General features: G+C 39.7%; 2 protein-coding genes across 4 annotated transcripts in view; one reads left to right on the top strand and one right to left on the bottom strand.

Moving 5' to 3' along the window:
- The window catches only part of itsn2b (intersectin 2b), a 29,873-nt gene extending 19,236 nt beyond the window's left edge, over positions 1-10,637 (bottom strand). For 2 of the 3 annotated variants that reach the window (XM_046383844.1, XM_046383862.1), the window contains exons 1-6: positions 10,186-10,637; positions 2,916-2,989; positions 1,823-1,915; positions 1,616-1,679; positions 1,306-1,493; positions 781-1,026 (exon numbers count right to left, since the gene is read on the bottom strand). In XM_046383844.1, coding sequence (XP_046239800.1) covers positions 781-1,026; positions 1,306-1,493; positions 1,616-1,679; positions 1,823-1,915; positions 2,916-2,922 — 598 coding nt within the window. In that variant the 5' untranslated portion in view covers positions 2,923-2,989; positions 10,186-10,637. Of the gene's footprint in view, positions 1-780; positions 1,027-1,305; positions 1,494-1,615; positions 1,680-1,822; positions 1,916-2,915; positions 2,990-10,151 lie in introns of all 3 variants that reach the window. The other variant, XM_046383854.1, reaches the window with a different exon arrangement.
- A 281-nt stretch (positions 10,638-10,918) lies between these two features.
- On the top strand, positions 10,919-20,115 carry gcfc2 (GC-rich sequence DNA-binding factor 2). Its single transcript, XM_046383875.1, has 18 exons — positions 10,919-11,384; positions 11,631-11,732; positions 12,410-12,595; positions 13,270-13,515; positions 13,616-13,716; positions 13,952-14,103; positions 14,299-14,482; positions 14,887-15,010; positions 15,140-15,191; positions 15,389-15,486; positions 15,685-15,884; positions 15,972-16,116; positions 16,902-17,023; positions 18,101-18,177; positions 18,435-18,501; positions 18,632-18,778; positions 18,908-19,044; positions 19,551-20,115. The coding sequence occupies exons 1-18, from the start codon at positions 11,063-11,065 to the stop codon at positions 19,681-19,683; spliced, it is 2,595 nt and encodes an 864-aa protein (XP_046239831.1). The 5' UTR covers positions 10,919-11,062; the 3' UTR covers positions 19,684-20,115.
- Positions 20,116-22,158: the final 2,043 nt, after the last annotated feature.

The following is a 22,158-nucleotide window of genomic DNA, read 5'->3' as shown; positions in this document are numbered from 1 at the left end:
TAACCATAAAATCATGATGCTATTGTTTCTCCCCCAGCAAATAGACATTTTCTTTTTTTAACAGTTCTCAGAATTTACATTTATAAAGCACACAGCTCAAATCAAGCAATTTGACTGGTTGTTAGCCATGGTATAATAACTATAATATATACATTTTTCACAATGTTCACTGTTACAGGTGCTACTACATGGAAATGTTTAAGCTAGTGTGTTGCAAAACAACCACCTTCCACTATGTATAGGGCCTATTTCTTTGTAAGAACAATCCTTAATGCCTATGAACAAGACAGTGAAATTGATCTAAACTGTCTCTCAGGTTCATATTGCCATACTTGGCAACAATAGCTCATTCCAGGATGTGACATATTGCCATTATATTGCAGCCAAGGGGCTACTGCTTAATCAGCGTCTGCTGTAACCTTATCAAGGACAGGAAGACTATTTGTATGGATATGAGACAGAGAAACCTGACTTTGCAAAACAAGGCCAGGATTCATTTATTTTCCCTCCTTTTACCCTCAAACTACAGAAATCGTCTGCACTCTGCTGCAAAAACATACAATATTTACTCTCAGAGCAGCACATTGCTCCGTAACAGTCTTCATGCTCTGAGAAACTGAAAAAAAGCATCTTGCAAGTGATAATCAAAGAACAGATAAATGTATTTAGACCTTCCTGGTGATTTTTTATCAAAGCAGATACAGCTACACAATAGTACAGCAGAGGCAAAAAAGAAGAGGAAACAGATAAATAAGAGTGACAAATGAAAGTTGTCTGTACCAGTGACCAGAGGCTGGAGAATTCCCATGTTGCCATTTGGTAGGGTGGTGTTTCCCACAGTGGGCATCAGGGGCCTTGTGGGGGTGGAGGCGATTAGAGGGCTCAGGCCTGTTGTTGTTGTAACCAAAGGGCTGAGTCCTGTCATTGGTGTCAAAGGTGAGAGTCCAGGGGTTGCTACGGAGATAGGGGTCAACATGGCAAGATTTGTCCCGGGCATCATGGGCATGTTAGGCAAAGTACCCATACCTAGGACACACAAACACAGATGGCGGGTAAACCACTTAGAGCACACAGCAGACAAAATGAACATGTGGAAACAATAAATCAGAAATTCTTTAGATTAGCTTGTCAATAGTTGTTAAAAAACAATTTTTCCTTCACATTTACATCTTTTATTCATTGTATTTCTCTACATTTTTCTTCCCTTGCCATTTAATGTGTTGAAGACTAAGACAAAATAATCACTTTCTAGAAAGTTCTTAACTGACAAACATTCACCAACAGTATATAATAATAAACATGTACCATAGGCTGGGTTGGTCATTGTTGAAGTGGGGTTATTGAGGGTGGGAACAGGTACTGGAGGCTGCTTCATGATAATTGGCAGTGCCGAAGGAAGCGGTGTGCCCTGAAGTTTTAGCTTAATGAGCTTCATAGCAATGGAAAACTCCAACCTGTCCATCTTCCCATCTTTATTCATATCAGCCAAAGCCCTGAGAGACAGAGGGAAACACAAAGTGATCAGCAAGTGTTAAGTTATTGTTCTTCAAGAGTAGATTTCAACTAAAAACTTCCTTTGCTTAAAAGTGCACATGAGTGTGCGAGAGTTTCTCACCATATCTCAGCCAAGACTGAGGGAGGCAGTCCTGACTGGAGGAAAAACTTCCTTGCCTGCTCACCTATAGAAAGAAACAGAAAGAAAGGAAATACAGAAGAAAATTGAGATTCTAATGGCAAAAGAATGCAATGTCTGGCCAGGAAAATCACTGTCAGTATGATGCACTGGCAGTCTCTGTGATGATGTTTGTGTCAGTGTGTGTACCTGAGACATATCCCATTGATGGAGAGAGGGTGTCAAACTTCTGATCATGTTTGCTCCTCTCCTCTGGAGAGATCGCCCATACACTTGGACCACCTGGAGAGAAAAAGGAGAAGTCACAACAATATAAACATGTTAAAGGCAGCGTGAACCATCTGACATAGGACGTAGCCAAATCAGAAGCAGCCTTCTATATAAAAAGAGATCAGATTTTTTGTTTTGATATCTGTAGATGTATGTGTATGTAAGAGGGATTTCTGGATTCTACTCAGCGAACCTGCTCCTTGTCCATTGTCACTATTTAAATAAATCACACAAGTTTATACGACACAGAGACAACACTTAAATCTGAGCAAAGCAAACAAACATACTTGTAAATAAACAAGGAGGGAGACACTCACTCACACACAAACACACACATTGACAAGATGAGAGAAAATTTGAAGGGCAGCCTCTGTGTAAGTCAGGAGTCGGAAATGCACTCATAATGACAAAGTGATAATGAAGTGCAGCATTGCCAGTGATGCTGTGTCACTCTGTTTAGCCAGGAGTGCAGAGCAACACTAATATTTACCCAATCATGGCTTACTACACATTAGTGTTTACTCCAGAGGGGATATTCACTGTCTCAGCAGACACAGTGAAGAGGCAGCTGACTTCACCCTAATCAATCATGCATAGTTCCTGTAACTTAAGTCCTGCAGGTTGCCCTGTAAACAAAGCTGCCATCAAAAATATGAAAAGAAATGGAACCAACTTCAAAATGACCACAGAGCACAACAGCTGTACTAAAGGTAGGACTGGAAGTTAACTTGTCCAGAGAAGGACCTCACTCACACAAACAATAAGAAACAAAAGGAGCAAAATAACAGAACAGTGTGTATTTAGGCAGACACAGAAACACTGCATGTGCAGCCACATACACACATCAAACTGGGAATTAATACTAAGACTAGTAATGTGTTGGGCTCAGCAGACCTGCAGGACTTTAGGACACACAGCAGCTTACACAGATGCATCCACCCACTTCCCTTTTCAAGCAATGCCTCCCTCATCTCTTACAAACTCACTCACACACAAACTGCAGTGGTCTTACCATTCATTCTTGCAGCTGGCAGATACACAGAGGGGGAACTCCCGGCAGCGTCCTCAGCTATTGCTCGCAGCCATCTGCAAAACACACAGTCACAGCCCAATCATCAGTCAAGTACTGCAGCTAAGACGGGACAGTGGTGTCACTGAGAAGGAGGGAGAGAAAAAGGCGGAGAAAGTGAAACAGAGATAGATGGAGAGGGAGAGATTTTGGTCAGTCAGCAGAGTCAAACAGGGCTCCTCCTGTTCTCTTCACTCAGGAGCACTCTGGCCACGTCCCAACGCTTTTCAACTACTGGGATATGTTCCAACACTAACCACACAGGCTCTGTAGTGGCCAGAGACCAATACGATACAAGCAATACCGATAAACCTTCGTAAAAACACATTTATACTCTATGTCTATATAAGTACAACCCACAGGAAAGTAGTGCGTTGGAGCACCTTAAGGCTCTGATGGCAGCTAACAAAGGTTGTGTCCGTGACTGTACAAAAGACCTCTGGTGTCTTTTTGTTAAACAGACATCAATTCTTCACGCTACTGCCCATGTTTGATGCAGAGATAGTCGTCAGATGTGTTCATCATGTTCATTCTATAGCCAACAGGGTTACCATGGACAGGAGAGACACAGAGTGATCATCTGCTGTTTGGTGAGACTGTGACCCACTGTGTGCTCTGAAACTGTGGACAAATCACTATTTGTGCCAAGAGACAAAATGTTACCATCGTTCATCAACTATGGGTTGCCTCAAAAAGTAAAACAAAAATAAATATGAGAACATTACCAGCTTTATTGAACAGTTCACAGTTAGACTCAGTATGCCTGCCACGATAAATAACATGTCAACTTACTGCACATATCTCATCGCCTTATAGATACATGTACATGACATTCACATTTTATATATTGTTATGGTAGTGTGGTTTAATTTTATTTGTGATTTTTTACTTGGGGTATTCTATTTTATATTCCAATTTTAATGTGATATTAATATCCTTGATCCCTTTGGATGTTCTTGCATTACTATGCTACGATATCATTATATCAGTGACATAAAATGGCCTTAAAATGACAATTATATCATTTTATTGCACTTACTTCTGGGACAACAGCAGCTCTCTGAGGCTGTGCTGTACTACAGCAGTGCTTTGAGCTTCATGCTAACAAAAGTATGGTAACATGCTGATGCTAAGCAGGTGTAACCATGTTTATTTTGCTGTGTTAGGGTGCCAATGTTTGTTAGTCAGCCCTAAACACAAAGTGTATCTGAAGCTAATAGAAATGTCATTAGTTGTGAATGAAATTTGGTCATAAACCAAAATGTTAGACAAATTAAAATTTTATCCAGATGACCTAAACCTAGTTGTCCTAGATGAAAAGTCAGAGGTGATTACACTTGAATTCTGAGGGGGGCTTGAATGTGCATGACAGCTGACATGACAATCGATTTTACAATAAAAAAATCTCACTCAAAGAATCACATCTCCTGGGGATGAATGTTGATGCAAAACTGAGTCACAGTCCATCTGACAGTTGTTGTTAGTTTGGGTCGAAGTGGTGGACACACCCACCAACACCATCCAAGCAACTCTCCATTCTCAGTGATTTCAAACCTTCCTTCCTGTCACCCATGACTATGCCTTTCTCAAAGTCTGTTGCATCATTCTTTGAACCCATTCTTGTTGAGTCATGCACATGCAAAGCCAGGAAATGGAGCTGCTGTGGCCCAAACCTGTTTTATGTGGCAGGATGGCCCACTTTTTGTGAAAAGTCTCCATTTTCTTTGAATAAATTTATCAGTTAAATAGAAGATTTCTCAAAATGTGGTATGTAGCAGTGCGATCAGGTGACAGAGCCAGCTGTGGAGACTCCTTTATTTAGATATAAAAAGTTTTTGCAGTGGAAGAACTTTTTCTTCAGTAAGTTGTAATACAGAGTAAGCAGAAGGAACATGTACTGTGAAAACAAAATCTAAGCATTTCTTTTGAGCAACTGATGTGAATACATGCAATACAACACCAAATACAAAGCTGAATTTATCTTAATCTTGGTCGGGGACATGGTGAAACTCACTTTCGTAATTTCTGCAGCTTTCAAATTCACTTTATTTCTGACATACTGAACACCTGCTTCCTCCATGACTACCTCTCTCCTATTTGCCAGTCAGACTCACATGATGCCGTAAGAGCAGGAAAAGGAGGAGAGAAATTCCAATCTTTCTGCTCAACACATCCTGTCCGGTAACCCACGGACAAGCATTTCCTTGTCCTACGTCAGCTGACAGGAAGTGATCGTGGATTTTGGCAGAGGGAGAGCTTTGATGTCCCAAAGAATATGAATCAACAATCAGAGCTACATTCAGAACTGGGGTAGTATGAGAATAACAGATCGGTGAGTAATGTTTGGGAAGCAGAATTACTGGTCGCTGACTTCTCTGAGTTTTGTGAGAGAAAACATGCATGACATAAAGAAGCCTGATCAATGCTCTGACAAGGGCATAGAACAGCAAGGGAGGGCTAATCTGCAGCCTGCCATCTGTCGCTCTCCCAGAGTCTCTCCTCAGTTCAGGCCTTATTCTCTTTCACCCTGCCCTCGTTCTTCATGTCTTTCTTTCTTTATTATAAAAACAATTATTAACAGAGGGCATTATTTGGCCTATTTGACAGACTATGTGGAACACAGAGCTTGATCGGTAGTGACCAGTTCATTTTGGTATTATTCACGTTCATGTATTATTCATATTCATTCTGCTTGAAAACACATTTTCAAGCAGGATCCATCACATTTACTCAAAGAGGTGCAGCAAAATGAGTGAGTGCTTAAACACTCAAGTATGAGTGGATGGCAGTGGAGTTTGCTTGACAAACAACAGCAAGTAGTTGTAACCCTGTTTGAAGCATCCTGCTTCTGTTAGACAAACCACTGAATCTAGTGCTAAGGCTAGTTTGATCACATTTATTTGCCCAACACATTTATATGTGCCAATACAACAGAGGAGCAATGGGCTGACAACTGCCAACAATATCAGCCCTTCAATATAAAATAAAATGAATAAATGAAAGCAGTGGACTGTCTGCTTTGAGGTTTACTGTCTCTACAGAGACAGAGAGTCTGATTTTTCCTAAGTGGATGGCTGCTTGACCAACTGATGGAGTGAACGACTGACTAAAGTAGCACAAGTGACTGACTTCAGTGGTAGACTCAGCTTTGCAAACCTCATGCAAATTTTTGAACAATGTCCCTACCCTAAAGACAAAACTCCGCTTTGTACTTAACATGTAGTGAAGAACCACTGAAAGCAAGGCTTTAAAATGGACATTAGATTACAAGAAAGTGCCTGTGACTGGAAGCCAGATGCGCTATTTTCAAAGCTTTACAGTCAGCTTGGAGAAGGTGGCATAGGTTAAACCATTACAAACAACACAAATTTTCACTGCTTTTACATACAGGTTGGCGTGATCACTAAACATGGCTGGGTAATGTTGATACCTTCAGAAAAATCTTTCAAAGTACACAGTGTAGTCTAGATCCTTGTAAAGAATGAATGAATAAATACTGCTTGGTGTGTATTTATAATTCTCTGTAACAGCAAGAGCATACTCTCTGGAACATACTCTGAACCAGTGCTGAGAATGTGCAAGCCCACCCTTGAGCTTGCACATATACAACAGTCTCATTACTGCTGTTGTGGTTGACAACATAAACAGACATACAACTCGTTGGGTCCAAACCTGTAGTTTATGAAACGACTCGTCCACAGTCATGCCAAGGTGGTGGAACATACAAGCACTAAAGAAATATTATAACAAAGATGATACTTTGACATTTTGCTGTTTTTCTTCACACACACAAGTCTGGTTTGGTCTGGGAATACGCCGATTAAATGAGGCCAATCGACCTGAGATCAGCTGAATGTGTCTGTATCTATGTACATACAATACCTGTTTGTTATGTGGTGTTTATTTAACAAGGCCTCACAAAGATCTCACTGGTCTAGTAAATTAAGTTTACTGGTTGTTACTGGGAAACTGGGAGCCAGTGCAATCTGTACAGTTTACGCTTAACCCACGGTGACACAGGTGTCACAAACACCTAATCAAAAAAAAAAAAAAAAAAAAAAGAAGAAAAGTATAACATATATGTAACATTACAGATCTTGCACACAGCTGGGTACTTAGTATGTAGGGGGGTACTTGATCTGTTTTTTTTTTTTTCATTCTACATAATTTTCTCAGAAAGAAAAATGAGTCTGGGCTGGAATGTTAAAAGATTACCAAACAGTTCCTCTTCCTGTATTCTTCAGCAAACCCAGTGAAAAACAACTAGAAATCTTCCTGCAAAGAACACAATTTAACAACTTATGACGACTGTTCATGACCTTGCTTCCTCGATCTGAGACTCATCTTGTTTGTTTGCAAAACTGTCGTGTAACTAACTGGAATATTTAGAATCTCAAAACAAATACGGGCAGACTTGAGATAATGAAAATGTTTTTTAAACACTGATGTAAATGCATGCAGGGTTGTGGATCAGATGTTATACAGATGTATCCAGGCGTACATGCAAAAATGCTGTCGGTCACTGCAGATTTCGGGAGCACCATTTAAATGTGTACATTAAGAATTCATGACAAAAGCAATCACAGAAAATCATATTATACTCTTTAGCTTATTTTCATATGTGGAGACTGACAAGACAAATCAAAGCCTACACTTAGCCATTACCATAACTAATACCATTAACGATGACTCTGTTCCCTTTAAGTGTATCAGTAAGCCTTGTTAGTGAACCAGTACACAGTTGTATGGCTCTGGCCAACTAGTAAAGCTAAATGGAGTGCAGCTCTTACTATATGATTAACTATACATTTAATGTTCCTGTTATGTTATATCAATATATTCTGCTTATCTGGTCAGTCCTTGTTAATTAACCAGAGGTAAAACCAACAGTAGGTCACAAACTTCTTCAGCTTTCATATTTTCGTAGGACTAAAAAAACGATTCGGTGTGAGCCACTTAATGGTGAATTAATGTCTGGTAGGAGTGTTATGGTGAGAGAAACAGCACACCTCCCCAGAAGGTGGTTTCTGTCTTTTCATTTATGGCTTGGCTATGTCTCACCTGCTTCAGTTATGCTTTGGTACCTCACTGTCTCACCGTTAGTATATACAACACAGAATCCTGTTGGATAAATAACCTGGCTGTCCCTGACCTTAGCTCCTTCAGCAGCAGCTTTGAACCACAAATGTCTTGTTCTTGTTTTCTCACACTGAGTGCATCTGTCTGTGTTGTTTGTCCCTGATGCTCTGTTTAATGTCCACTTTTTATATCACACCATGCTGCCATGTAGACTGTCTCTTATACTGACAGAAGGAAATAAAGTACACAACAAAGAACCAAACTGAGATGGACGGGACTAGGGAGAGGAGTCACTGAAGTTTTAGGTTAACCTTCCCTCCTCTCTTTATCCCTCCACTTCCTCATTCCCTTACTGTCAAGGTTTCCGATCCCTATCTGTGTCACTGTAAATCTTTATCTGCACCTAATTTGTAACCCTACTGGTTATGTGACCCTGACTCATCCTCATCACTACTCTTTTCTGAAACAAACACTGCCTGCTGTTCTATGAAATCATTGATTTTCAGCTACTGTCACTCGGTGACCTCACACCAATGACATCAACTCCATCAGCGAGTCTCTGCCCAATGACTGTCTCACTCCCTCTCTGTCTGTCTGTTTCTGTATAGAGTAAAACTGCTCGTCTCCTTTATCAGTCACTCTCCTCTCTTCTGTTATTTTTTGCTCTTTATTTATGACTCATTCCCACCATCGAGTTAAATATTCAGCCTGCCTTGTCAAAATGATATTTCAGCACAACAATGCAACCACCCACTCTGCTGTGAACACCCCAGCCTCCATGGTGTTCATCACGCATTCAGAAAGGGCTGCAAAGGCCTTTTGCAGTGTTTGGAGTCTGATTAATACTGTTTGCAGTGCTGGGTTTTGTTTTCTTAAGAGGCAAGGCATGCCTCTCCCTCCTTTGGTCTGCTCTGACCCACCTTGATTTGTCCATATATCAGGAAGATATGACAGGACTGTAGAAAGTACTGTGATAATTTGTTATTGTACAGTGTGAAACAGAGTTAGAATATTTTAACTGCGGCATACATGTCATTCCTCTTCATCATTTTTACAGTTGTTATAATGGAGAAAATATGAAGAAGAGGGAGGGGGAGGAGGGCCTGTCCAGATGTGGTCTCTGTTGATGTAATTTTGCAAATGCTGTTTCAAGTCATAGGGTCATACTTGTAACAGTAACAAAGATCACAAATAGCATGTCAGTGATTCAGTGGTTCAGTTTATGATAGCTTTGCTGCTGAAGTTAACACTGTATTAATAATGAAGATAATGTAAATACATACCCTGGCCTTTCACTCTACAGAAAGGTCCCAGGTGCGGCTCAACTACACAACAGAACTGCTGGAAGGATTTAATTGTTCTGCCATGAGGATGCTTTAGCCCGGCACAAGTGTGCAAACGTGGAGGTCAAAACCAATCTGTATCTGTATTCCCACAGTAAACTGCCACTGGTTGCTTGTAAATTTCAATGATGAAGTGCTGCTTTCTTACCAGAGGCCCAGAGTATGTCACTTCATACTATTCTCAGAACAAGACATCCACTGTGGGACAAATCAAATGAGTCCAAAATTTCTAAATATATACATAACTGAGCAGTCATCCCACTGGGGGTCACAGATTTTTTTTTAAATTCACAAACTCACACTAACTTGAACGCCCCTCTGTGTGTCTGTGAGATAAACTGAGTAACATTCCCTGATCACTTGTCACCAGCTAGTCTGGGACATGCCTGCAACCTGCATAACTAGTTTGAACCGAGAGGAATTTAGGAGACTTTCCTGCAAATCTGCCTTTACAACTTACTTTCCACTTATGCGCTCCCCTCAGGACTGTCAATAGCATACACCGTGTTTGGGTATCGATCATAACTAACGTCTAATGAAATCATAACTTAGCTAGCTAACCGACGTAACTCCCATCCCAGGTTGTTCTGAGGAGGGATGAGCAGAGAAGCATCAGCCCCTTCAAAGACACTTTTCTTTCATATTCCTGAATCAAAAATCTAAACCAACACTAACAAGCGAAATTATACATAATCCCGAAGTTTATGTAGCAAAAAAGCTATATATGGAAACATTACCATAACAATATCAAACTTACTCTCGTGCTTAGATAAGCAGTTTCGCTTGCGTACCTCTCTCAGGGCGGGCAAAAACATCAACTTCTGAGCTTCTGGGGGACCCGAAATGATCACCCACCACTTCTGAACAGCTCCCCAGACACACTGTAGAGACGTATTATCCGAAGAGAGCGGTATTTGTTGGAAAAATGTTTAAGTTTAGCAGCGTTGTTACTCAGAGAACCTGTTGCTGACAGCTCAGTGTCACACCAACAACATGGCTGACGACGAGTGAGCGGTGGCAGGGAGGCGCTGTTAACGTCTGACCGTCTACTGAATGGGAGGAGAGAGACAGAAAGGGACAAAAGTTGAACAGATGGAAAGGGATAACAATTGATGGGAGATGTGATGGACGAAAAATAAGGAGGAAGTCAACAGAAGAACTACAGTCGTTTGTTTTTCTCATTTAAAGTCCTGCGTTGACTTCACCTAACTACCGAGTGCTCTAATGTTGTCACATGTCGCTATTAGAACAAATATTCCTTAACTCGCTTAGTTTTGGTCATCATTTTTACCACAGATAATCTCCGGATCAAACAGCCATTCAATACCAATTTAACTTGAATATTTTGCCTGCTTATTAGAACAGGTGGTCCGGAGAAGGGTGGTCTGACTGGAAAATAGTGGGCCCTAGTGTTAACATTACAGTTGACTGCCATATGTGAAAATGTTTTAACTAATGATTTAAAAATCAGAAGAACGTAAAGATAGAAGGTTGTTTTATTTTACTCTTTGATTAGCCCTTATATACTCACTACATGACCCATAGTGCACTGCGCTTGTTTTACGTTCTATTTTACGACTTTGTCAAACGATTTCTGACGTGACGTAACCATGGTCTACTTCTAGTTTACGGTCCAAGTACTTCCACCCCCGTGCAAGTGGAGCGAAAATGTTCAATAAAAAGCCCCGCAGGAACTTTCGGCAGAGAAAAGAGAACTCAAGTGATGAAGAGGACGAGCAGAAGAATAGGGGAAATGGAGAGGAAGGTGATAAAGCTCCAGTTGTGGTAAATAAGCCGCTCAGTGTTTCCCACGGCCGCGGCATCTCTTGCAGCTCCAAGCGTGAAGCGACTCCTTCCAAGCCGGACAGCAGTGACGGGGAAGACGATAAGACGTTGGGAGTGACAGAAGAAATACAAGAGAGGAAAAAAGACAAAGATGCGATTAAGAAGAAAGCAAACTCCACCCTCAGTTTCTCTGACGAAAAAGAAGGTGAATAAGTGTAACTATTGCGTTAGGCTAACGTTAACGTTACTCGACGGCAGTTGGAACGAACGTTAGGACAACGTACGCGTCAAAGAAAGAAACCTGTGGCAAGGAAATATTGTTGTAGCATAGAAGGAGTACATGTTTGGTTTTTAGGTTTTGTGGTTATGTTATGAAGTTGTATTGCCAAAGTTTGGGATTAGTGATTCATTTTTTGCTCATGGATCTCTGGCTTTCTTTTTACTGCTGTAGCTGAGGAGCCAACATTTAAACTGAAGAAATCCTCTGATAAAGCTGTTGTCTTCCAAGTAAGGAAGAAGGAGGCTTCACCTGCTAAGACCATCCAGAGCACAAGTAGGTATCTGACTGGTTTATATTAGAAACAGACATGGCCCTTACACACACACACAGATCACCATGACAGATGTGGCATTGTGTACACAAATCTTACGATCACATGCAGTGTATATACCCTAAACATATGTCAGACTCAGCTGTCAGATCATTATGGCACTCATGCAGTCTAGTACAACAACCTTGCAATAAATCTTACCTCAATGAAGGATATAATATTTAGTTTTTCTTTAAGGAGGTGTTAATTCAGTCTTCTTGGATGCTGTAGTTTGTGGTGCTTTTGAATTGTTTTGTTATACTCAGAGATGTTTGTAATATTTTGTTCACCTCATTTATATAAATGAGCTCAGACTAAATAATAAAATACCTCAAAAACTTGCATCTGACTCTGTATCCTATGTGTGGCTGTAATGTAATCTGACAAACATTTACTCATGATTTCATGGAAAAGAGGCAAAACATTTGCATGTCATCAGAGACAGAGAAAATCTGATCCAGTATAGAGATACTTACTAATGCAAACTCCTGTTCGCTGAAAATGTTTGAGCAATATCAGCCTACACACAGAACACGTCTTAGTCTTTGAAATAAGGTTTAAGATCTCTGTCTTATTTCAGTAATTAACTTGATAATAACATAACAGTGTTTTTCCATTGCCATGTCTTTCTCTCTCTCAGCCCCTGCAGGTGGAAGTGTCGCATCATCTGGTTCTTACAGGCAAAATTATGACAGTCAGGCTTCATCACATGGTAGTGATGATGACGATCATGATGATGATGATGACAGCGATGATGATAAAGGTGGTGTCGGGTCTCCATCATTCAGTCCAGCGTCAGACTCCAGCCACTCCGCTACTAAAACAGGTATTTGTTCTTGTGATTGTATTCTCTATGTTTGTGTCAAAAGAAAAAATCTGACTCACAACCCTCATCAATCTCAACCTCTTTTTCCCTGGTTGAAGGATAACTTACAGTGACTTTCTGGTAACATAAAAATGTGAAAGTGCCTCTCTAGAGCCAGAGTGTGGTTTGGATATATTAGCCCAATGTTTTCTGGGTTTCTGTAAAAACATGACCTCATTGGAAGAGAACCAGCTCCCATTGTAGATATAAGGGATTGTCCTCAGCCTAGGAAAACACGTTTATCCTTATTTTCAAGTGAACATAAACTAATGAAAACATGATTAGAAGTATTATGTTCCATATTTGCCAATGCATACTACTAACTCCTACTCACCGGCCACAACACTTAAAACAAATTGTTTTGTAATGAAATGTACGTATTTTCAGACTATTTATTATTTAATATCCGATTACAATACTAGCATCAGTCACACAGTATACATTTATTGTCCAGCAGCATTACATAGCCATCTTTTTATTGCTGCTGATGTGGTTTTGTTATTACTTAATAAGTGGTATTTGGTGTGTGTGTGTATGTATGTATTTGTATGTCAACAGTTGTGTCTGTGTTGGTCTGCCACTCATATTCCTTGTGTAGTTACATATTACATTCATGTGTTACTTTGTCTTTACAGTACTTATTCCTAATTCTGAAGAGATCCGAGCAGCCAGGAGGAAGCGTCGTGCTGCTCGAGCCCAGAAAGAGTTCATTTCCCTGGGTGGAGATGGCCAGAGCTCCCATGGCAGCACCCCTGATCACTACAGCAGAGGGGATGACGAAGACAGGGTTGATGATGATGATGAGCAGGATGATCATGAGAGAAGAATAGAGTTCGCCCCACGATTAAAGAGCATCAGGGAGAGAATTGCAGAGAAACTTGGTATGAGAGGGATGGCGATATAGGTGATGGGGTGAAGAGGTTTTGAGTTACATCATGGAAATGTGAGGTGTGCTGTTTTGTATGTTTATGTGTTATCTAGGAGGAAGTGATGGCAGCCTCTCAGGGACTGATGAAGATGAGCAGGAACTGTGGGAGGAGACACAAATTGGGAAGGGAGTCAAGAAACGTCCAGGAGAACAGGTAGGAAGAGACTGAGACAACAGTTCTCAACAGTCTTATTCTCTCTCTCGTTCTTTGTTTCTTCAAGTTTTCTTCTCTCTCTGAAGAGTTATCTATGATGTCTTGTCCCATTCGGCCATTTTGGAATGTCAGAATAGCCTTCTTTTCTGAAGACTCAAGCCTTCTGTCAGTGTGACTTTTCCCCTCTGAACAGCAGCTTTGACATCCTTTATCCTCCTTTTTTGCATCTCCTCAGAGCCCATCTGGCAGTGAATCCAGCAGCTACAGCACCAGCAGTAGCAGCAGGCAAGACAGACAAAGACAAAAGAAGAGGCCAGCAGGAGTCAGAATCCCAAAGACTCTTCCTCCCATCAGTGTCTCAGTGGTGAAGAAAAGGATCACTGGAAAGTAAGTTTCTTCTCACTTTATTGCCCTTAATGTCACACAATAATGAGTTTGACATGCCTCAATAATTTAATAACAATATTTCCCAGTACATTTTTCTGATGTTCTTTTTTGTTATTCCATATTACCAAGCAATACACGCGTTGTAATCAAACATACAGTACATAACACCTGCGTATTCCTCCTGTTTCTTTTTAGACTAGACTCCTTAAAGGAGGTGCACAGAGCACGGCAGGCAGAGCTGAGAAGGATGGAGGGTGATGTTGAGAGCGCAAAAACCTCTGTGGAGACTCTGGAGGAAAGTTCCTCAGAGAACCAGCTGAAGTTTTACAGGGCCATGATCCTCTATGTCCACAACCTGGTGGAGTGTCTACGGGAGAAGGTCAGAAATCTTTTCAGTTAATATCCACTCAATCATATGAAAGCAAAATATGTCAGATATTAAGTTAATATAAAAGTAATTTTCTGAGATGATGACAGTGTTTAAGGTTGAGTTTTAGTTTTTCTAGCTGGTTGACTTCAGGTGTTGGTAAGCAAATTTGATGGAGTAGTTGTCTAATCATTTTAACTGGTGTAATTATGGTATGTATTTATACCACATGTGATTAAGTAATGAGTGAATTGTTAATCCCATTTTATTTACTACATGTGTTTTTGTTTGATTGCTTTCTAACTTTAAAGCTCTCTGTCAAAGTTTTGCATGAAACAGTTTTGGGTTTACTTCTTCTCTACAGAAATACTCCCCCTTTGGAATTTAAATGATGACTGAAGATACTTTGTTGACAGGTTGTTGAGATCAACTCATTGGAGCTAGAGTTGCACACTCTGCTGGCTGACCACATGGAGGAGCTGGTGGCTCAGAGACGACAGAGGATCAAGGATCAGGCTGACTACCTGCAGCAGCTCAGCTGTGAGTAACAGCTCTGTGTACATGTATCTGTATGTGAATTTGTAATCAAGCCGTATCTGCACAATATGTCTCACAATACCCTGGAAGAAGGATTTACATTAACTGTAGTTTTTATCTCACTTTATTTAGATAGCACAGATGAGCAGGGTGGAAACACAGCAGATGGATCAGAAGGTCAAGTGTAAGTGTATATATACTTAATTTTTTAAGTAAATTAAATTAAATTAAATTAAATTGCAATGGTAAATAAGAAATGCTTACAACATTGATTTAATCCAGTCCAGTTCAAAGTATTACAAATAAGAGGTGTTTACAAGGTCTGTGAAATAGGTACCCCTCTCTCCTCTTACACAGATGTTTGTATGATATTTGTTGCAGTGAAACAGTTTGTGGTGTTAAAGCTGAGGAAGACTTTGATATACCTGAAGACACACAGCTTTCAGCAGAAGACAAGGAGCAGCTGCAGAGGAAGAAAGGTGAGGAATTTGTTCAGCTCTCTATCTGTTCAATTAAAAAGCTTCACCTATAGGTCAGGGTTTTATTTGAACAGTATACCTTTAACACTATAAAGTTTGATAGAATAAAATTCTGCCAGGCTGCAGTCTAAATCTCTTTTCTGATCCCTTTGTTGCTTTGTGTGACTTTTTTTCTTTGCTCTCTTCTCCCCTCTCCAGATGATATCCTGCTAAGGTCCCAGGCAGTATTTTCTGATGTCCAGGACGAGTTCTGCGACGTAAAGAAGATTCTTTTCCGCTTTGTGGAGTGGAGAGGATCTTACGCTGACTCTTATCACAGTGCCTACATCTCTCTTTGTCTGCCTAAGCTGTTGAACCCCATCATAAGACATCAGCTACTGGCATGGAACCCACTAAAGGTACATGTGGACACAAATCCAGAGATCAGATCTTGCATAACACAACATGTTATATTATGTGTCTAGTGTAATTTGTGTATATTCCAGGATGCTAGTGGGGACTTTGAAAACCTTCCATGGTTCACAGCAGTGGAGACCTTCTGTCATGGCCATGGCCATGAGGAGCTAGAGCGCACAGACAGACAGACACTGTCTGCTGTCATAGAAAAGACTGTCTTACCCAAAATAACAGGTAACAAACACTAGGGCCGAACAATTAATTAAAATATTATCAAAACCGCAATATGATTGTATGAGTGCAGTATCCAATTAATTGAGTCATGCAGTATTTTCAATATGTTTACTATGTTAAAATGAGAGAGAGAAAGAGAAAAAGCACATAGTTACTGGTTTAGGCTGTAAGTGCCTAACGTGCTGTTTTTGAGGATCAGGATGAGGATTTTGGATCAGTAAAAAGAAACAAAGAGTTGTGGTTAGTGTTAAATTAATTTAAAAATGTGCAACTTTAATGCTAATGTAGCCTCCTGTATGCAGTCATTACCATATGTTAGATACATTATAAGTATTATTATCGAATTTGTTTATTATTTTGATCTTATTATATAAATACTGTATTATGGACTCTTATTATAATACTGTGTATGAGTCTAATGAATTAAATGTCATGAGTAATAGCAGCACCAAAGAATACTGCCCTTGACAGACTTGAGGATCTGGACCTGCTCTGGTGAGAGCGGATGTGTGTGTTGGAGGGAAAGCTGCAGATAGTTTTGAAGTAGCAATAAAGATCACAAACTCATGACTTACTTCTGTGATGACAAGCATGCCCAATCTCCCAGTTAAACCACTGTTAATGGCCAAAGTCACAGATGACTGGATTTCTCTCAGTGGAGGCAAAGCACAACATGCATCTGTCTTCTCTATTGTTTCACTGCAGCTCTGCATTGGGATTTAGGTAATTATTTCTCTAAAAAGTAGCAGTGGAACTACAACTGTATTTGTCCTGTCCTTGTTTAGCCTATGTGGAGCTGGTGTGGGATCCTTTGTCCAGTCATCAATCAGTTAGTCTATCTGATGTTTGTCACGGACTGAAGGAGGACTATTCCATCTTTGAAGGGCAGCAAAGTAAACCTGTTAAGGTAAAGCCAACATCTTAATCCTTAGAGGCCGATAGACACAAAGTGCATCCATATCCACACCCCTTCTTCTTTGCTGAATTACTTTAGAACTATTCCTCACAGCACTGTCTGTGTGTTCAGGAGTTTGAGAGATAAAAAACACACTTCTGCTTCAAAGCCAGTGTGTTATAAAGACAGATCAAAAGACTGCAAAATAATACATTGATTAACTTCTTCTTCACCCATTTTACACTCCTACTTATCAGTTGCTACATGACGTGAAGAACAGAACTTACTCATTCTGAAGCTATCATGCGTTTTTCTGTGACAAAACATGTCTGTAATTCAATTTTGAAAATTTTTCCATGGTGTTCAGCATAAGGCTGACATTGCATCTTACTTTGAACGATAAAGAAACACTTTTTTGTTTTTTTTTGCTTTTCATTGCAATGATTCAAAAATTCTCAAAACACGCCTGTGCAAAAGCAGTAGCTTCAGCTGATATTCAGGTCACAGTCGCAGAGCAGAGTTCAGAGTAAGAGTAATATATATACATGCAGTGCATGTTTGTTTCAAATAAAGCACATTGTTCATCAGACATTTAACAATATCATTTATTTCAGAGAAAAAAAAGGCATTTATTTCCATCTGGCACTAATCACATTTTCGTAAATTTGTAAGTCATGTAAAAATGTAAGAATTTCATAATATGCATTTTTTTTGTTGGTGTAAGAATTTATATCAAATGTTATGTATCACCACATGAAATGATGGCAGACTGTGCTGAAACAAACAATATATAGTATGTATGAATGGCACTTGTAATGAACAAGACAAATGCTTGTAAGTAAAGATAGTGAAATTGCCCTCAAGATTTCTAAGCCACTAAAGTTTATATAGTTCAGAATAGTACAGAAATCATCCTTTCCAGTTTTTAACCTTTTAAAGGTTACACTTAGGCAATATGCTCCAAGCTTTAGAGTGATTTTAGTACATAATGTATAATAATAAGACATGATATGAAAAACAGTGACATGCTTTATATATATAAATGTATATACACACTATATTAACGATGTGTATTTATGTCCCACGCAGGCATTGACAGAGGCTGTGATTGGCCGGCTGAGGAGCTGTGTAGACGAAGATGTCTTCATCCCTCTGTACCCCAAAAAGTCAGTTTCTTTTGTTGCCTCTTTCAATTTGAACATTAAAAGGTTGTTTGAATGACTAACCAGGAGAAAACAGATATCAGTGTCATCCTTGTAAAGGAATGACTTTTCTTTTTCTAAGTTCTCTTCTTTTCCTTGCTAAGCATACAATATATACAATGTTTCTGCTCTGTCATGAGATAAAATTGTCAGTCATTGACCCTTTAACTTGTGTTGTTGAAAGATTACATCAGTCAAAATAGTGTTTGTTTTCTGTCCAGGTTTCTCGAAGACCGGCTGTCTCCTCAGTCTCGCTTCAGGGATCAGCAGTTCTGGATGTCAATAAAAGTGCTTCTCACAAACTAACACATAATTTTTAAAAACATTTTCGTGTCTTAGACCTTCTCAGTCTTTCCAAGTGAGGTGTTACTTTCTTTCAGGCTGCTGGTTGTTAACAGTTGTTTTGTGCTTATTTCAGCTACTAGGTAACATGGGAAAATGGGATGTGCTGCTTCCTGAGTCTGTGTTAAAGGAGCTGATGTTGGACAAACTTCTGAACCGATACCTGATGATCACTCTGTGCAGTCAGACACTGCCCAAGAATGCTGTCCATGCATGCAGAAAGGTGTTTACTTTTATCGCTTGTAATGTGGAATGCGTATGTTTTTGATGTTTGTGCACTTGATATTTACAGTGGTCTGGTGGTTTCTCTTGATTAACCTCACACTGCTTCTCTTTGTCTCTCTTTCTCCAGATAGCAGATAGTCTGCCACTCGCATGGCTCAAAGGACAGACCGTCTGTTTGCCTCAGCTCCAGAACTTTAGAAACCACTTAGTTCAGACAGTTCATAACATATGCAAACAGCAGTCTCCCAAAGACCCACACACTAGGTAATAAAAACATTTAGGTATTACCCACTTCTGTAAGCATATTTCAGCATATTTGTTTGTTGTCTCCTGGTGTTACAAGCAGCAGACCTAATCAAAACACGATCAGTGTTAATATGAACAACTGGTAAAATATACAAAGTGACTATACATTGATTGCTGTGCTTATAAAGGAACTGTGTAAAGTTTGGTTTCCACAGTTATATTTATAAAAATTTAGGTGTGATGATAAAGGCTTTGAGAGACTGAAAATGGAATGGAAGAGTTTGAATTTTAGTGTAGCAACAATGTTATTTGATTGAATTTATTCTATTGAAAACGGTTTCTGATGACGCACCAGCACGTAGCCATTGCCTACCTATTGTGACATAAGTGGCAAAATATTACTTTGTTTATTTAGTGTTTATATTTTCACACAGATATCATGACTTTTCTTTTCATATTTTTATAACCACAACAACAATATTGTCATTCTCTAACCCGTACTTGTATGTCTCTGTGACCTGTAGGTCTGCTGTGGTTGAAGTGCTGCAGATTTTGAGCAGAATTCGGTGCAATGACTCCATCATGGCCATAGCAGAGAAATACCACTATGAAGATGTTATCTATGCTCACCAGCTGCTGAACCAAGAGACTGTGTAAACGACAAACATTGTGGAATAGGAAGATCAAATAACGAATATGGTACACTGTCTGTTTGAAAGCAATGATACAGTATTGTACTGCAGGAGGGGAACAGGGTGGGTTTTGCCTTGTGTAAATGGTAATTTAACTGGATCACATGTGGGAAGGAAAATGCCAAGAGATATGAGGGCAATGATGTCATGTTATCATGAACAGTCACTGTTTGTCAGACCAACACTTTTATCCAAAATACAGAATGAAAACAATGACTATGTAAAAAATAGTGTGTCTGAGGTGGTGTTATATGGCAGCAGTAGAAATTAATTTCTTATCCCAGGAAACTGCCACAAAGAATTCACCTTCCTGCTATTTTTAGTCGCGATTGTTTGCTGTTTTTGTACGGGACATAAGTGTATTTTAATGAATAAATATTTGAATTTTGTTAATTTATCCAAAGTTTTATTACGGTTCTGTTTCCTGTCATGGTATGAAAGTTATTTACACCCAAGTGATTTGTTGATGTCCATTATCTCACTTTGATGTTAGGTCATGGCACACTGCTTTACTGCTTACTGCTTTAAGTCTACCTTGACTGATTACTCCATGACCATACAATGACAAATGACAAGAAAATCATTTTAATATCCATTGTGAATGCAAATTTTCTCCAGGGACACCTGTGTTGGTGTTCTTTGTGCTTCTACACCTGCTTGCCTCCACAACGCTGCATGCACATTAACAAAAACAACATTTCCAGTTACTTGAACTGAGGCTTGTGTTCCTCTGCATTTAGCCTCAAACAGGGATTTCTATCAACAAACAATGAGTCTTGAAGTCTAACAGAAGATTTCTTGTAGAAGTCAGAACTATGGTTTTACGGGTTTTCACTGTACACCCAGCATCAATTTTATATTTACTTCTGCGTGTTGAAGCTTCAGGCCTGTGTTCTCTTGGCACAGGATAGTTTCCCAGCCCGGTGCAGGTAGAGTAAGGGCTGGACATTCCCACAGACTATTCCCAGACCTATAAAGAGGTCAGCAACTTCAGCTGAAATATGAAATTGTTGTCTTAAGTAGTGAATCGCCAGTGATGGTAAATAGTTGAACAAAAAACATACCAGGTGAACTAAAATTATGTTAAACGCTTTTCTCTTCATGTTGTCTCCTTTTCTCTTTTCTCCTCCCCCCTTTCCTGGACTGGGCCTCATAAGAGAACATAGAACTTGGAAGCAGCAGTACAAAAATATGGATAACATGGGAATAAACAAGATCAATCCAGTGCTTTCTTGTTCTGGCAATGTATTAACGCACAAAATAGACAAACAGAAGACACACCAGGACAGAGCGCATTGTGCCACCTTGTATTTCAGGGGTTTTAACCTGGAAAATGGAAACAGCACAGTGTTGTTCACTAAATATCTCTTTTGTTACAGGTCTGACCAAAAGACTAGAAAATCATTTGAAATACTTACCTGATGAAGATCAAAGGGTGGACCACAGCAAAGAAACGTTCCACACAAATACAGCTCTGAAATAAGGGCCTGCCAGTCCACACCAGAGACAAATTTATCTTCAGCAGCTCAGCAAGACCACCATGTTGCCTTGGTGTCCTCATCACCTGTTCAAAGCCGTACATACAGTACAACTGTGCTGGCAGTCCCAAACAGTAAAGTATCTCACAAACTGCCAGGCTTAGGAAATGGATTTCTGAAGCCAGTAGCTCTCTGGTTCCACGACAAATGAGCCACACCGTCCATGCATTAGCTGGGAGGCCCACCACAAAGTTAATAAGCAGGAATATGGACAATATAGCAAGACTACCTATGTTGCCCATCTTGATGGGCAAACACTGTAATGAAATGTTGTTGAAAAGAGAATCGTTCAGTTGAACTGCGAACATTTTCTCAGTGGTTCCTCACGTCAGTGTAAAAACTCCAACTGTACAGATTTTGAAGATTCAAAAGAACACCTTGTGTGTCTGAAGAAGAAAATCTCTTTCTGTGGCAGTGTAGCCTGTGCTGCTCACCTGTCATTTTACCATTGCAGCGTGGCAGAACAGATGCTTGGCATGCAAATAACTTGATTTGACTAATGACTATTTTTAATGGAAAACTATGTATAAAAGTGCTGATTTGCAAGAGACACAAACACATAAACCTCAACATGATTTTAATTCTACAGCCTTTACTAACTTGACATTTTATTACTTTCCAGTAACCTCTATCTTATATTATTAATAGTTCCATTTATGTTTTCAAAATAAAGACACTACTTACTTTCTAACAAGTAAATTACTAATAGTAATGCTGCTTCTGGAAGGAGCAGTGAAGACACTAACAGCAGATGTCTGGATTCAGTTTTCTTAAATGAGGAACTTGAATCACCTTGCTTCATGTTTTCAACATACTGAGTATCTAATTTAATGCTACATAGTAATGTTACATAATTTTTTCAGTCTCTGTCAGCTGTTTTTATATTTTGGGCATTTTATGTC

This window comes from Scatophagus argus, chromosome 1 (assembly GCF_020382885.2).
Source record: "Scatophagus argus isolate fScaArg1 chromosome 1, fScaArg1.pri, whole genome shotgun sequence".
In the NCBI taxonomy this organism is placed as follows: Eukaryota; Metazoa; Chordata; class Actinopteri; family Scatophagidae; genus Scatophagus; species Scatophagus argus.
Note: the sequence above shows the minus strand (reverse complement) of the source record. Positions and strands in the feature narration are given on the sequence as shown.

Bases quoted from the DNA above. Each gene is read 5' to 3' on its own strand.
- gcfc2 (XM_046383875.1), top strand. From the start codon at position 11,063: ATGTTCAATAAAAAGCCCCGCAGGAACTTTCGGCAGAGAAAAGAGAAC. The intron at 13,516-13,615 runs GTATGAGAGGGA...TGTGTTATCTAG, and splicing joins GAGAATTGCAGAGAAACTTG to GAGGAAGTGATGGCAGCCTC. The intron at 16,117-16,901 runs GTAACAAACACT...GTCCTTGTTTAG, and splicing joins TGTCTTACCCAAAATAACAG to CCTATGTGGAGCTGGTGTGG.